General features: G+C 34.7%; 1 protein-coding gene across 1 annotated transcript in view; it reads left to right on the top strand.

The window, feature by feature from the left end:
* Positions 1-12,342: 12,342 nt before the first annotated feature.
* LOC131157997 (uncharacterized) overlaps positions 12,343-16,552 on the top strand; it is a 28,475-nt gene continuing 24,265 nt past the window's right edge. The window contains exons 1-2 of the mRNA XM_058112523.1: positions 12,343-12,862; positions 15,393-15,479. Of these exons, the coding sequence (XP_057968506.1) occupies positions 12,674-12,862; positions 15,393-15,479 (276 nt within the window). The 5' untranslated portion in view covers positions 12,343-12,673. The remainder of the gene's footprint in view (positions 12,863-15,392; positions 15,480-16,552) is intronic.

Genomic DNA, 16,552 nt, shown 5'->3' on the forward strand with positions numbered 1-16,552 from the left:
TGTTGCTATGTTGAGGAAGTACGTCCCAGATCCTTCTCATATCATCAGTTACGATGAGTTTGAGCTTAGTGATTCACTGGGGTATGAGGAGGTACTAGTACAGATTCTAGATAGGAAAGTACAAGAGCTACGTAACCAGAAGATTCCTCAGGTAAAAGTTTTGTGGAGGAATCATGCAGTAGAAGAGGCTTCTTGGGAATCTGAGGAGCAGATGAAGCAAAGATATCCGCATTTATTTCAAGAGGTCTGAGTGGATAAAAGTAAGTGGTTAAGTAGTTTCTTTTGCAGGTACATGTAATGGTTAATTTGAGTAGCATTTTAGTTGTGGGAAACGTTTTCTTTTGTATATGTAATCTCCCAAGACTCGGAATGTAACCATGGTATTCCTTCGCCATAAGTGAGGGTAAGTAATAAAATGAGTAGACCCTTTTTCCTTATTAAGGGATGACGAGTTATGTGAATGGCAAATTTCGAGGACGAAATTTTTATAAGGAGGGGAGGATGTAACGACCCGAATTTACAATTGTATTTAAATAATAAAGAGAGGGACATGGAGATTGAAAATAGAAGGAGTTTGTCAACGACATTGAACTTTGGGAGGAAACACGAAAAAAAAAGGGGATCAGCAGGACTTTGTCGACAAACACAGGGTTTCGTCGACGAAGGCTTAAGAGAATTCGTCGATAAACACAGGGGGCTCGTCGACGAGAAAACACTGATAGGGGTTTTTGAGCCGACTGAATTTCGTCGACAAGGGGTGGATTTCGTCGACGAAATTTGTAAAGGACTCGTCGACGAAGTACGGGCTTATCGACAAAATTCCCTGTTCTATAAATATGGGAAAATCCAGATTTTTAAAGCTTCACTAAGAAGCTAACTCACACTCTCTCTCCCCCCTTCGGTCCTCTCCCTTTCTTTCATCGATTTCGGGCCAGATTTATGTCGGATCGACAATCCAAAGTCACCACGACGCTCATGGCGAGATTCTCTACAAGTCTGCCGGAGCGGATCGTCGGTGGAGTTAAGTTGGAAATCATCCCAAATCCAGGGTAAGGCTTTTTACTCATTATTTGGACTTTTAACAGTTGAGAAAAGTTATCTACACGTAGAAATATCGAAGTTTAATATTGGGAGTTTTCATTTCCAGGGGTGTTGATTGGGAACGTTGGGAATCATCCCTAAGTTGAGGTAAGGCTTTTTAAGCCAAATTTGACTTTGTGGCTGTTATAGAAAATGTTATACGTACGAAAATACTGAAGTTTAATACTGGAAATTTTTGGTTTTAGGGTATTGGTCAGGAAATCTTACGAGGGTTAGACTAGATTGTCTTGGGAGCTTTCTCAGTAGTCAGGTAAAGGGATAAACTAAGCTAGTTTTGCTTTGAGAAAATGCATGTATATATATATGTAGCATCTGGTTTCAGGAAAAATAAATATATTTATATATATGATTTATATTTGGAAAATACTATTTAAATAATGATATGTTGAATACGTGGAAAATTTGTTCTGTATGGCATGAGTATAAAAATGTTGTGAAATACTGTTTTCTAGGAATGGGGATGATATGGATTTCTATGATGAAAAACCGACGTACAGGCCGAGATATTTATATATATATGTGTGTGTGTGTGTGTGTGTGTGTGTGTGTGTGATTTGCCGGCGTACAAGCCGTGCTATGTGGATATGTCTGCCGGTATACGAGCCGTGCTATGTGGATGAAATTTGCCAGCGTACGGGCTGTGCTATGTGATTTGCCGGCGTGCGGGCCTAGCTATGATAAAATGTGAAATACCAGCGTACAGGCCGATGATTTTCATGATATATGTATATATGAAAAATGATATGAATGATTTGATAATTAATGATATGAGTTATCCATGTATCACGATTTTAGTATATGTATATGATATCAGAACCTGGTTGGCTTGGTCTAGGCTAGCACTTGCACGGTACCGTTTCTATGTGTCCATGGTCTTCGTGATCATGATATTTGTGTTAACGCCGCTATACGGAGTGGTGTGAGATTGGATGGTCGATGTGGTTATTTTCAAGAAGTGTGCTGTTATCGCCCTTGGTGTACAGACCAGTATGAGTAGACCTATCAGACCTACAAATTACTATTTGACTTGGTAGTGGTTGGCCAACCATTGTCAGGTCCCACCTTCGGGCCACACAACCCAGTCATGTGGGGGTAATATATGACAAGAGCCAACTAACCTACTAGGATTGTTTTATGTTATTATTATTATATGAGATTGAAATATGATTATGAAAATGCAGTATGTTCTGCCATGTTTTGATGATATATGTATGATTTCCCAGATTCGATAAACAGTATCGAATATGTTATATACGGTATATGTAGAATGCATAATACTCACGTTGCCACACACTGTTGTTAGTTTATTTCCCTTACTGAGAGGTGTCTCACCCCTAAATCTTATTAACTTTTTAGGAGCCCCTGATAAGAGAGCGGGAAAAGCCCCACTGATTTAAGAGTGGTTGTTGCCCTTTTTGAAGGGTAAGTTTTGTAGGGATAGATAGATTTTGTGGGGAATGTCCCTAGATGTGATTTTTGAGATGTATATATGAGATACGGTGATTATAGTAACTCTGGTGTTGTAATGCATGTTGTGATGAGCTGTATATGGATTATATGCTTTCTGCTGCTTAGGCTTCTACTATATATATAAATACTCTGATATATCCCTGGTACCCACGGGTCCAGGTGAATTGTGACCTGCTGAGTTGGAATGTGTGATGTGTGGTATTGATTGATGTTAATATTATAAAAAAAAAATGTGGAAAATGAGCAGGACGTGACACTTGGAATGTCCTTCAAGAGGGTTCTCCTGGCATATTCTTTAGAAGTAGTACTGTACCCCCGCCAAATCGACTATCCCCTACCACACTTTCATACTAGTGTGGTTGCACTCCCACCTGATTATAGTTACGGTACTGTGCTCACATTACATTTGATCCCTCGGGGTTCTTAAACCATATATTGCAATTTACGAAATAAAACTGTAATAAAATCTCATTTCCATATATCAGTATAAAACATGCCATATTGTATCTCGGCATCGAACTGTTGTGTCATAACCCAGCATACAACCATTATTTCATAACTTGGCATACAACCACAATTTCATACCCCAGCATATAGCCGTCATTTCATAACTCGGCATACAACCGTCACATTCTGTACTGTTAAAACATCTAATAAAAGCATCATATTTAACTATGCTATAATACTCGTTCTCATGCCACACAATTTTAATTGATAAATCATAATATAATAAAATGCCCAGGGAATATAAAATTTGCTGAAAATAAGGGTATGATCATCTCGAGGGTTTAATTTAACTCAAACTATATGTTTTATAGGAAAAAGGAGATGATTAACCCATTCACTTTAGTTTTCTCCAAATAAGTATAATACTCAAAACTATCATTTTTTATAAGTCTGGTTCATTCAAAAAATCACATATACCATTTCTAAAATCATATACAATAGTTTAATTGGTTCATATTTCAAAAAGAGCTGACATAATCTAATCCCCTTACCTGTTCCTAAAAAGTATGCTTAAAACCTTTAGAAACTCAAAACCCTAACTGCTTAAACTTGTCGAGGATCGACAACCTACGAGCTGGGAGGAGGGAGAGAGGATCGAGGAGCACGTAAGAGTGATCCAAGAGGCTTAGGAGAGAGAAAATTGAAACCCTAGGAGAGAGAGAGAGAGAGAGAGAGAGAGAGAGAGAGAGAGAGAGAGAGAGAAAGAGAGAGAGAGAGAAATTTTTATTTTCTAAAGAAAAATGAGCTTACATATATATATATATATAGCCAAGCTAGCCCGCACGAAATCGTCAACGGTTTGGCTATTTACCAAACCGAATTCTTCCTCAAAAACCTCTTGATGGTTTGGTCCTGTGCCAAACTGATTTCCTCATTTCTTTCCGTTTCTCTTTTCTTTTTCCTTTTTATTTTCTTGGTTTGGATTCCTACATCCTCCCTTCCTTATAAAAATTTCGTCCTCGAAATTTACTTACTTTCACCACAATCACTGTATTATCACTGATCTGCTAGACCGACTCTAAGTATAGCCGGTGGCCACCCACATAGCAGCTTCATCCCAAGTTTATTAATTACCCTTACTTATGATGAAGGAATACCATGGTTACAATAACGGTCCTTGGGAGATTACAAGTAGATCAACAAAATTCTCCCAATATCACTCAAAACAATAGTCTGAAATTTATGAATATACAAACACTCAAACTTAACTGGACAACCTGCACAAAACACAGTATATATACAATCAAATTCTTACCTGAACCGTTGTACCTACCTAGTGTTGGGTCTCGTTGAATAGTTGCAGGTACTTCTGAATCACCCGATGCAATCAAAATTGATGAAAAAAAACCAAAAAAACCTCGAATAATAGGGTTTTGCCTCGATTTACGATCCTGGAGGAAAAATTATTGTCATACCTCTCCTTATCATTTTAGAATGCTTTGAATCATTCAGTACAGTCAGATTTGGAAAAAAAATACTAAAAAATTATGGAACGGGAAGACTTTTGCCTTAAATTTGAGTGTCTGAGGTCAAAATTACTATTCAATCTTTTCTTATCATTTTGAACTTTTTCGAACACCCGTCGACGTAGTCAAATTTGGCAGAAAGTGGGAATAAATGCCCAGAATGATAGATGTTTTGTCACAATTTGCGTGCACAAGGTCAAAATCATTATTGAACCCCATATTAAAGTTTTGGACTATCTCGAAGCACTCAAGATGGTCGAAAATGACAAAAATAAATTAAAAAAAAAAGGCAAAAAAGAAAGGTGAAAAAAGAAAGAAACAAAAACTTGACAACCTTTGTTTTGGACATTTGGTCAAAATAACTGTCAGGATCAAGCGCTACCGGTTCTTCTAAAACCAATTGATGGTAGAAGGAGCGCAAATTTTTCCTTTAAACGGTAGTGCAGATTCCCGCACTAAGCATTAGGTGGACATGAGGGGCTGCACCAATTCCAAGCAGGGGTGCCGCGAGTTGGGCACGCCAAGCACATGCAATCCTTGGGTGTAACAACTGGCTCAACTTATCACATAATAAACATGAATAATAGTAACATCAACCTGAACCCATGGGTAGCGGGGATAGCCTTACATAAACAGCGGAAACCTAAGCAGCAGTAAAAATAAATTTCATCCGTCAAACCATTAATTACATAATACCAGAGTTTACTACTTCATCAAAATACTATATTTATATAGAACCTCCAAAACATCAAAATGACCCTAGGATCATACAACAAAAATAATCCTAATCCTAGTACAAAATCTTACCCTCCTAGTAGGGTAACTTAATAAGCTTATTGGTGGCCACGACCCGCCGGTCTCTCAAGGTCTCCTGAAAAATCAATTAAGTTCGGGGGTGAGACACATCTCAGTAAGGAAAAATAAACTAAATACAACTGTGTGGCAACATGAGTATATAATGCAGTTATACATATACAATACATTTAACATATCTATAAACATTCATCAGAATATAATGAATCATCATATACTTTCATATTTTTCTAGTAACTCATATCATTCATAAATCATCTGTTATATATGATAATACTGAAAATATACCTAGAATGAATAGCTAACTGATGTCATGTATTACCCCCCATGACGGGATGTGCAGCCCAAAGGTGGGACCCGACAATGGCTGGCCAACCATTGCCGAGTCAAAAATGTCTGTAAGTACGATGGGCCCGCCGCACCCTGGTCTGGACTGTTAGGTGGACGTCTACAACTCTACACTGAAAGCCACATCGACTATCCATCTCCCACCCCCTCGTGGGGTGGTTAGCACAAGTCTGAACATAGATATCTGATCTATATACAACTACGATACCGAGCTCCTGAAACTGAACTAAACTAACATCCGAGTTTTGATAACATATAATACATGATAATATAGCATATTTCATAATTTCATAATTACGGTCTCGCGTCGAATATTTCATAATTACGGCCTCGCGCTGAACATTTCGTAATTACGGCCTCATGCCGAACATTTCATAATTACGGCCTTGTGCCGAACATTTCATAAATATGACCTCGTGTCGAACATTTCATAATATTCTGAAAATAAATCAATTATCATGAATTTCAAAATCATCATATACTGCATTATTACGTAATTCTTGAAAACATGCTTATTAGTAAAATTGCCGTAACATAATACATTTCATGAAAAATAATACTCATGCCACACAATGCCGAATTGAATCATATGTTCCATCTAAAATCGTAATTCCTGTATACAGCAGTATTTTCCCAAGTATACATTTACTCCATAATATTTGTATATAATACATGTTTTTCTGAAAATAATTTACTTATATATAATAATAATTTGCGTGGAAAATAACTACTTTAGTTTATTCCCTTACCTGACAACTAAAAAGCCCCTATATATTCCTAGCCTCACACCCGTAGGATTTCCTGATCAATATCCTGAAAATGAAAACTCTCAGTTCTAAATTTCAGTATTTTCACTTGTATATCATTTCTTGTAACTACAGTAAGACCAAATTCGGCATAAAAAACCTTACCTCAACTCAGGGATGATTTCCAACTTGCTTTCACCAACGATCCGCTCTGGCAGATTTGGAGAGAACATCCCCAGGAGCGTCGTGGTGGCTTCAGATCGTCGAACCGGCGAAAATCCAGCCCAAAATCGAAGAGAGAAGAGAGAGAAACCGAAGGGGGAGAGAGAGGGTGAAATTTTTCTAAATTTTTACATTTAAATCCGAGGTTTTGATATTTATAGGACTGGATTCGTCGACGAGCCATGTCATCTCGTCGACGAGTCCTTTAATAATTTCGTCGATGAAACCTATTCCTCGTTGACCAAATTCAGACAGCCCCAAACCTCTCTCGGTATTTCCTCGTCGACGAATCCTGTCTTCGTCGACGAGGTCCTCTTATACCCTCATCGATGAATCCCCTGTGTTCGTCGACGAGGCCCTGAAAATTTCTCTCGATTATTCCTTCCAAAGTGTAATGTCGTCGACGAAGTTGACTTCCTCCTTCTGTTACTATTTCCATTTTCCATCCTCTTAATCATTTAAATCTCATTGTTATTCGGGTTGTCACATTGGGCCCCTGCCCTATTGCGGATAGGGTTGACTGCTAGCCCTCATAAAGCCAACAATCCCCCCTTGCAGCTACCCTAGGGCGCTCGAACCCGCTACCTCGCTCTGATACCATTTGTCAGGATCAAGTGCTACCAGTTCTTCTAAAACCAATTGGTGGTAGAAGGGGCGTAACTTTTGCCTTTACACGATAGTGTAAAGCCTTAAGCATTGAGTGGACATGAGGGGCTACACCAATTCCAAGTAGAGGTGCCGCGAGCTGGGCATGCTAAGCCCATGCGATCCTTGGGCCCCTTCCCTATTGCAGATAGGGTTGACTACTGGCCCCCATAAAGCCAACAATAACCATCGACAAAGTCATATTATAATGCAACATCAATGCATTTGAAAAGTGGTTGAAAAGTGTCCAAGTACCCAAAAGGTGTTAAAGAACTTCAAATACTTATATATTTTAAAATTATAAGCATATTTGTGTAGTGACATAAGTTTATTGGAAATATTGTCTAAAGAACGCTAGTGTTATAGATATAATACCCTTATAAATGTACAAATATTTCGTAAATTATAACATTTAGAACATATAGTACATAAATATATATTTTAAAATTAAAATCTTAGAAAGATTAAAAATGTGTTTACCTAAATTTAGGAAAAAAATTTATTCTTACTTTCTATAAAATACGAATATATCTATACAATATTAATTGATACACATTTTAAACAAATAAATAATACCACGTTGTAATTATACTTCTTTTGATTTAATATTTATCATATCTTTCCTAATAGATCATGTTTTTTTTTTATTTTTTCAATCATAATTTTAAGGGTAAAAGACACTCACCACTCTTAAGGTTTAACAAAAAGACAATGACTTCCCCTGTAGTGTCAAAATTTTTATTGACTTCCCCAAGGTTTTAAAAATATCATATACTGCCCCCTAAGATTTGTCAAAAAGACACAAATCTCTCTTTTAAAAATTATTATTATTTTTTTGCAAAATATAAGTGGAAATTTGGTCTTTTTCACAAACCGCGTAAGAGATCCCTAAAATTTTTCAAATCTTAGTGGAGATTCTTGAAAATTTTGAAATCTTATGAAAAGTTTGTGTCTTTTTGCCAAACTTTAAGAAGTATCAATGTCTTTTGCCCTAATTTGCAAAAGTGAAGTGAATTGGATTGATGCTCAAATGTTTCAATTTTTTTTTTAAATAGTTTAAATTACACTAAAGTGTGTGTGAGTGTGTGTGTGTGTGAGAGAGAGAGAGAGAGAGAGAGAGAGAGAGAGAGAGTTTGTACTATTTTAGTTCGAACTTAGAACCTAAGTCCACTCCACGAAAAAACTCTACAAGCCTTTTGCTCTTCTATATTCTTCGACAATATCTAGCCCCTTGAACAAATATAATTCTCCACAAACGGTAGAGAAGTCACTCTTTAACCAATATCCTTGACTATACACAATCCAAAAACCCATCCTCAATAAAATTAGTCCTACCCTTTAATGAATATTTACAACTTTAAATTATATCTTTAAAATCAAACACTTGAAAAAGACAACTCATTTGAGTGAAAAATGATTAAGCTCACAAGCACAAGTGTGAAAGTTCCTTTTCATTATATATATATATATATATGCTTATAGTTGCTATATGAATCGGGTATAAATGATCTAATTTCCCCATTGTTTCAACCAATAAAAATATAACATTCAAATTGAATTGTATAATATTTTAATTTAATTTCAAATGACAAAAAATTATATAAAATTTGTATTCAAAAATATTCAAGTTCAATTTTGAATATGAAATTTAAATTGTATAATATTTTAATTCAATTTCAAAAAATAAATGATATACAAATTATATATTTTGAATTACATAATATTTTATTTTAGATTCAAAAATACAAATTTATTTTTTTAATATATTTTTACCAATTTTGAAATTATGATAAATCATTCTCGGGTGTAAGCTAATTGTCTTGAATTATTCAAATAATTTTGAATTTCTCACTTTTGAATGAAATGGTTCTGTGAGTGTGATTAAAATTTTAATTGCCTATAAGTTTTCGAATTTGAGGATTAACCTCCTGAAAAAATTAATAAGCTTTAATAAGCAATAATCACATATAATATGATGAATTTATTTCAAATATCAAAACATAATATCAAATTATATATATATATATATATAAAATTAAAATGTTCAAAGATAGTCACTCGAAAAGGAATTCAAGTATAATTAAATGTACAATTTTAATGTATATCGAGAATTCATATTTCCAAAAAAATAAAATAAAATACAAATTAAAAGTACATCTAGAGTTCAATTTAAATTTCAAATGATAGTATAAATAATTGGAGCGCTTGGTTCGCAACATAAAAAATATTCTCATGAGATAATATTTTGGGAGAGAGGAATGCATGCATGTGAGAATATTTTTATTTGGTTTGCATTGTAAGGCTCTTAAGAATTTAGGAAATCCTGGTAAGCATTATTAGATAATCATTGTTATATACTTATCATGTGTGAAACCAATATGTGTATAATAATTATATATTCAATAAAAAAACCTACTAATAGTATGCATTGAATTAAATTCATGTCCAAAATGTTCAACAATCATAAATTAAAATTTTTTTGATACTTAAATAATCAATTAATCAAAATAATTCAGCGCAACATAGTGTATAAATATTAACCATTACATTAAAGTATAATAACACAATAATATCATATTTGTTTTATTAAGAAGAGGTTATATGGTTTGTAAGGACGAGGCTCAAAACTTGAAACTGAAATAGAAATTTAAATATATGACTTTTGAATGTCAACCATACATTGAAGATCTCTAAGATTTTTTAATTTAACCAGTAAGCACCCAACACATTGTTAATAGAATGACAACCTATTCAAATTGAGGACAAGTGATAAATCAAATGTAGCAATCAATCATCACGATAATTGCATATCACAGGAAAGACTCGTGGTTAACAAACTTGAGGTAAAATAGAAAGTTAAAAGGTATAAATGAAATAGAAAAAAGTGATGATAATAGTTTGAGGATAGGGTATAAGAAAATAATGAAACCAAAGAAGGATCACTGTCGCAGTAACATCCAATCTTATCTTATGTAACCCACATAGTAGAAGTGGATCATACGAGTAGTTGATCCGTAGATTAGACTGTGTTTGAAATAGGTAGTAACCAATTTAAGATTAAATTCGAGTATCATTGTTGTAACTTGAGTTTGATGCTTGTATTTCGAGTAGGTGTTCTTTTGTTTATTATTGTTCTAATTGAAGTATCAATTTTCCATCATACTGAGATAAAAATTTATTTTCATCGAGGCATCACAGGTCTTGCCATTACTAATTCATTGACAAAAGCAAAAGAGTTTGGACCATTCAATTTCCATGTATTGGGTAGAGTGAGTGGGCTGAGACTGTAATAAACAACTCATGAGAAAATAACAATCATTTATATTTGAAAAAAAAATCGAGTGAAAAATGTTAGAGAATTAGTTTTAAAAAAATTTGAAACAAACCTGTTAAAATGTCCATTTATTCATTTTTATTCGAGTCAATTTGCTAGAAAATTTCCATTCATTTCCCCATATTATAAATTAACACATTTATTTATTTCGATTAATGTGTCTCAACGAAATGCAATCCCTTACATCAACACAAACTTTCCACAAATTTCTATCCAGCCTCATTAAATTTCAATGAAATCCCAAGTCCACCAGCATAAAAGCTAAATATTAATTGCTCATCCATGTGTATCTTTAACAAAATTATTATTTTCATTTATAACTATCGCTTTCTTTTAATTAGCCCCTGCGTGTCATATGGCAATTATTGAACATTGTGAAGTGTTATATCACGGTTTATTGAACATTGATTATAACTTATAAGTGCTATTACACACACACATCCACTCTCTCTCTCTCTCTCTAAATATGGCATACACAATACAAGTAGCAATTTACTAAATCTCAACTATAAGAACTAGGTACCATGTACTAGGCCTTTAATTGCCAAGACTATTCTTCTCATACCCACTCCTAATGAGAAACTTTATCAACAATTTTTACAATTCACATTTTGCCTAAATATTTCAAAATTAATATTTAACTTTAATTTTTAAAAAGATGTATCGTCAAATAGAAAATGTTAGGAAGGTTTCCAAAAAAAAGAAAAAAAAAAAAATCTATCTATTATTTTTTATTCTTTATTTTGCATAAGAGTCTATTTACTTACCGTGATCTTTTCATTTCTATTACAATCAGTATAATTTTCTTACCGTGATCTTTTCATTTCTATTACAATATGTACAATTTTCTTCTGCTAAGTAACGATCAATGCATTTTTCTAGTGAACAATCTCTAAGATCAACCTAAGTAGGCCTTTAAAGGTTTTTTTTTTTCCAAATTTATTGAGTTCCAAGTGAGACTTGAGTCTAAGCGAGGACAATGATGTCCCACGCATAGTTCATTTAATAATATAAAAAAAACATAGAACGGATTAGCCTTGCTCCTAATCAACCCAACAACAACACCTAACCATATTACTAGCTATCGTGAGAAGACCCACTAAATATAGTTTTCATATAGTTAACTAATTATGTAGAATTATTGTAATTTTCTATTAATAATAAGTATTTTGAATAATTTATTTAACCATTGTTGTGCGAAAAGTTATTATATTTTTATTATTACTCCTATAAATGACTAACATGTTGTGCCTATTACAATGTATATAAATTTTTTATTTACTAAAATCTTCAAACTATTAACAGTATTATTCTCATAATTTGAAATATTCTTATAGAATTGAATTAACTAAAAAACTCAAAATTTATTACATAAATTTATTACTGTGCTATCCTATTTTTGAAAAAAATATATTATTTTATTATAATCTTTAAAATCATTATATTGGAGTCCTATGAAAAAAAAAAAAACAACAATTTCCATTTCCCTTTCTTTAACTAAAAGTTCCACCGCTAACCTAGCTCATCAACACACTGATCACCGTTATCAAAATGGCTATATCACCAAAGTAATTTCGTTCAGGGTCTTCTAAAATTTCTCGACCGTCTGATTTGCCTTTATGAAATGATTCATCCACATCAACGGCTCCGACTTAACACAGATGAACTCCGCATAGTCACGCCGCTCAAGGGTCGGACCAAAATCGTTCCCCCCGACTGAACTCCAGCCAACACGAAAGTAGGCTCTCTCTCTCTCTCTCTCTCTCTCTCTCTCTCTCTCGCTCTCTATCCGCATCTCTCTCAGTCATTTCCCTCTCTCTATCAGCACAACTCTTCTTCTTCCTTCATCCCCTTCCCTCGCTCTCGGCGTGTGCATATAAGGCTTTAGGGTTGAAGAAGTTCAGTCTCTCGGAAATGAGACCATAGCATGCTCCGACTATCCTGACTGAGATTTTTCTTAAGCTAGGGTTTTTTGATTGCTGCGACTGATTTGTTCCGACTACTCATTGCTCGATCTGCGGATGGATTCACGAGATTCGTCGTCACTGACTGCTGCGAGCAGGGACGGGTCCCCGGCCGACGAGGAGGGCGTCCTATCCGTTGCTGCGGCGCTCGCGAAGGACGCTGGCCTGCTGTTTCAGTCGCGGAAGTTCGCCGAGTGCGTTGATGTTTTGAATCAGCTATTGCAGAAGAAAGAAGATGATCCGAAGGTGATTGTTTCTCTTTTTCCTCGCATGAATTTCGGTTGTGATCAATGTGCGCTTCTTGTCGATTGGCAACTTATTGAAGTGTTTGATCTTTTCTTTTGAAATTCAAGTTGTCATTAGTTCCCGTGGGACCACTTATTGGTCAATTTGCTAGTTTTCGTGCCCAATGCAGCTTCATGGTTCGTTTCTAGATATTTTGTACTGTTCTGGTTTTGCGGAGTACAGTTTTATGGATTCATTGTTGTTGTAAAGTTAGATTTGTTCTGTATTTGGATATTGGGATAGTCTGTTGGCGCTTGCATATTGGAGATTTGAATGGTCGAATCATGTATGGCATTACATGCTGAATTTGGATAAAAATATGCGGATAATCCTGGAAGAATATAATGATATCCAAGTTAGAGCTTGTTTGCTAGGGTTTTTTTTTTTTTTTTTTTTGCATTACTAGACATGGATAATCCTGATAGAATATAGGAAATCCTGTGTTAGAGCTTGTTTGATAGGTTTCTATTTTTTTTTTTTTTGCGTTAATTTATTTGTTCAGAAGTTTTGATTGGGGAACTTGTGAGTGTAAACTGACAAGGATTGGGCTTGTGTAATTTGGACAAAGGTATAAATAACATGTTATGTTGGCTTTTTTCTCAAGTTTTGTGAATTCCAGTTTTATTGATTTATTGCAGCCAGGAAGCTAGATTTTTGTTCTTTATTTGGATATGGGATGGTCTGTTGGTGCGTACATATTGTAGAGTTGAACAGTCGAATCATGTCAGGCATTGGGTAAAATATGCAGATTTTCCTGGAAGATATAATAATATTTGGGTTAGATATTGTTTGATGTATATATTTTGCATTATTTGGCTTGGATAATCTTGGAAGAATACAGGAATTCCCATGTTAGAGCTTGTTTGACAAGGTTTTTTTTTTTTTTTTTTCGTATTTTTCTCATTAGTTTATCTTCTTGGAAGTTTTGATTGTGGGGACTTGTGAGAAAGGGATTAGGTTTGTGCGATTTAGAAAAGGTATTAACAACACATCATATTGGCTTTACTCAATTACTTTACATTTGGTAGCAAGGGAAACCATGATGAGAATGGTAGGATGGATGAGCAGGAAGTTTGGGATGTGGATCAGAGTAGCAATACTTGCATCTTGTTAATGTAAGAGACAAAGTGTAGCTCTGACAGGTGATAAAAAGGGAAAAAACAGTTGTGTCTTTTGGAATGAGGAGTGGCAGCATTGGTACTTGGTAATATAAGTGGATTTATGCAGTTTTAAATCTATGAGGCAGGTTGCAGCCTGCATGTTGTTAATATGGTAAAAAACTTGTATATTTTGGATTGAGAGTGCATCTGCCAGCCCTATGGATATTGATTGAAAAGACGAAGATTACAAGTAATCTGCCTTACGAGCTTTTGGTCATGCTTTAAGCAAAAGAAGCATGGAGTATCCTAGGTTCCAAATGCCTGACAAAGTTTTCCTGTTAGTTGATGAAAAAATTTCAATTGAAAAATTGATACCCCCTCTACCCCTTTTCTGCACCTGCTTAAACATTCATACCTGGAGAAATAAAAAAATACCTGCTAGTACATACAAGAAAATAATTTTGGACAATTATTCCTTTCTTTCTCCAAGATGATTTGGGTTGTTTGGAGAAATGGAGAAGAGGGAACCTAAATATAATTTCAATAATTTTTGTATTAGTATTGTTGTATAATCTTGTGGGTTTGTAGGATCTTGGGTAGGACAATGATGAAGGTCTCATAAGAATTCAGTTCTTTTCTTTTGCAATTAAATTTTTTGATTATTGTGCGGCAGTTTTTCCAAGAATTATGGTGTCTATTGTCATTCAAAGTGCAATGCCCCCAATGGATTTTAAATATTAAAAATTGGGTGTTTTTTTGTAGAGGATTTCTTATTCCCATCCCAATGTAATTATATCTTATATTTAATAGATTTGTTTTATTATGTATGAAAAAAAATATGACTTTCATGTTTTGTTTGGCAAATATCAGAACTTAGATTTGAAGGCGTGGTTTACTTATTTGACTGAATTATGGTTCTACACTATTATGGAAAGCCACTGGTAGTGTGAACCTGTATTATTTATAAAATAACATGGTTTTGTTAATATGTATCTCTAATGTGACCGTCAAATTCCCTATGTTGAAAGCTAGCCTCCTTGAACAATTTAAGAAAATTTAAACATCTCTTCTCATCTGCCTGCACTTTTGATTTATGTTTTAGATTGTGCTGGACCTTTAATATACAACAAAGTGTTTGATGTTAAAAAATGTTAAAGAGTTCTTTGAGAGTTAGTGAGTGTTAGACAGAAAATGAGATTGAGGCTCCAGGTCTGCATTTTGATTTGGCTGAGGACCAATGTGATTTTTATTCTTGTTTGTTGTCAATACAGTTTGATAAGAGCACATTATTATTGCAAGTGATAAGCTTGCTAACATGTTTCGTAGCAGTTCCACATTGTTTCTTTGCATACTGTATAAATCTCTTTTGATTTTATTTATGTATATTTCAGGTGCTTCATAACATTGCTATTGCTGAGTATTTTCGAGATGGTTGTTCCGATCCAAAAAAGTTGCTTGAAGTACTTAATAATGTTAAGGTATGGTGTTTTTTCCTGAAGATATTCTCTCAACCCTTGCCGTTCTTCATATTATTATTTTTTATTGCCTCAAAATATCTGCATTTCCACTTGTGATCGTTGGATGCATTATCACCCTCTTTTAGCACTCACACAAAATGTGGCAGTCCTCAAGGATAACTATTGGATTCACGTGTACACACAACACAATTCAGAAGCCATATTCCCTTCAGGGCATCTGCTAGCTCAAACTTAATTTGAATGTCGTTTTCTACCTGGACATGAATCTGCAATTTTTTCCCCTCAAAATAAAATGATATTGAGATGTTTTCTTGGGATGTGATTGGTTTATGAGATTACTTCTGGCTCAAGGCCTTCTGTTAGCTAGTCCCAATGGGATTGTCAGTTCATGAATTGGTGTTACATTCAACCAAGTAGGCCAGCGAACAATTTTGGATCCTAGTTCTAATAATAAAATCTTAGAAAAAGATACATAAACCTTAAATAAGAACAGTGGTTTTACATCAAAGGACTAAAAAATGGATTGTTATTAGTGTTCTTTGAAGCTTCACATGCATTACCTCTTGTTCTTTAAATTTGTTATTCTTTAACATTCAAATGACCCGGACGTAGTCATTGTGGATCATGGCTTTGACTAATCTCCATTTTAATACTATGTTAGATGCTTATATGAATTTCATTCAGTGGTGAAGTTGCGAATCCCTCAAGGAAATTTGAGAGAGAGAGAGAGAGATGTGAATCTTCTAGTTTCAGAAACCTGCAGCATATTTCCTGCAAGCCTATTTTGAAAACTGCAGCCTCCACAAAAGTTGCTCTCTTTGTGTAGGAGGCAACTTAGGTGGAAATTCTCGCTGTGGATAACTTGCAGAAAAGGGGACTGCCTTTTTGTTAACGGGTGTTTTGTTTGTTTGGGAAGTGGTGAACCTGCTGATCACATCCTCTCAGTCTTCCTGGACCAAAATCCTTCTCTGACCAGAGAGCAGTGTGTTACAGCCAGAACACTGAAAGAAGAGCTGTGAGTGTGGAAAGGTATCTCTTCTAGCATGGGGAGGAAGAAAGCTTTGCCCCTCATT

This window comes from Malania oleifera, chromosome 6 (assembly GCF_029873635.1).
Source record: "Malania oleifera isolate guangnan ecotype guangnan chromosome 6, ASM2987363v1, whole genome shotgun sequence".
Classification (NCBI taxonomy): domain Eukaryota; kingdom Viridiplantae; phylum Streptophyta; class Magnoliopsida; order Santalales; family Ximeniaceae; genus Malania; species Malania oleifera.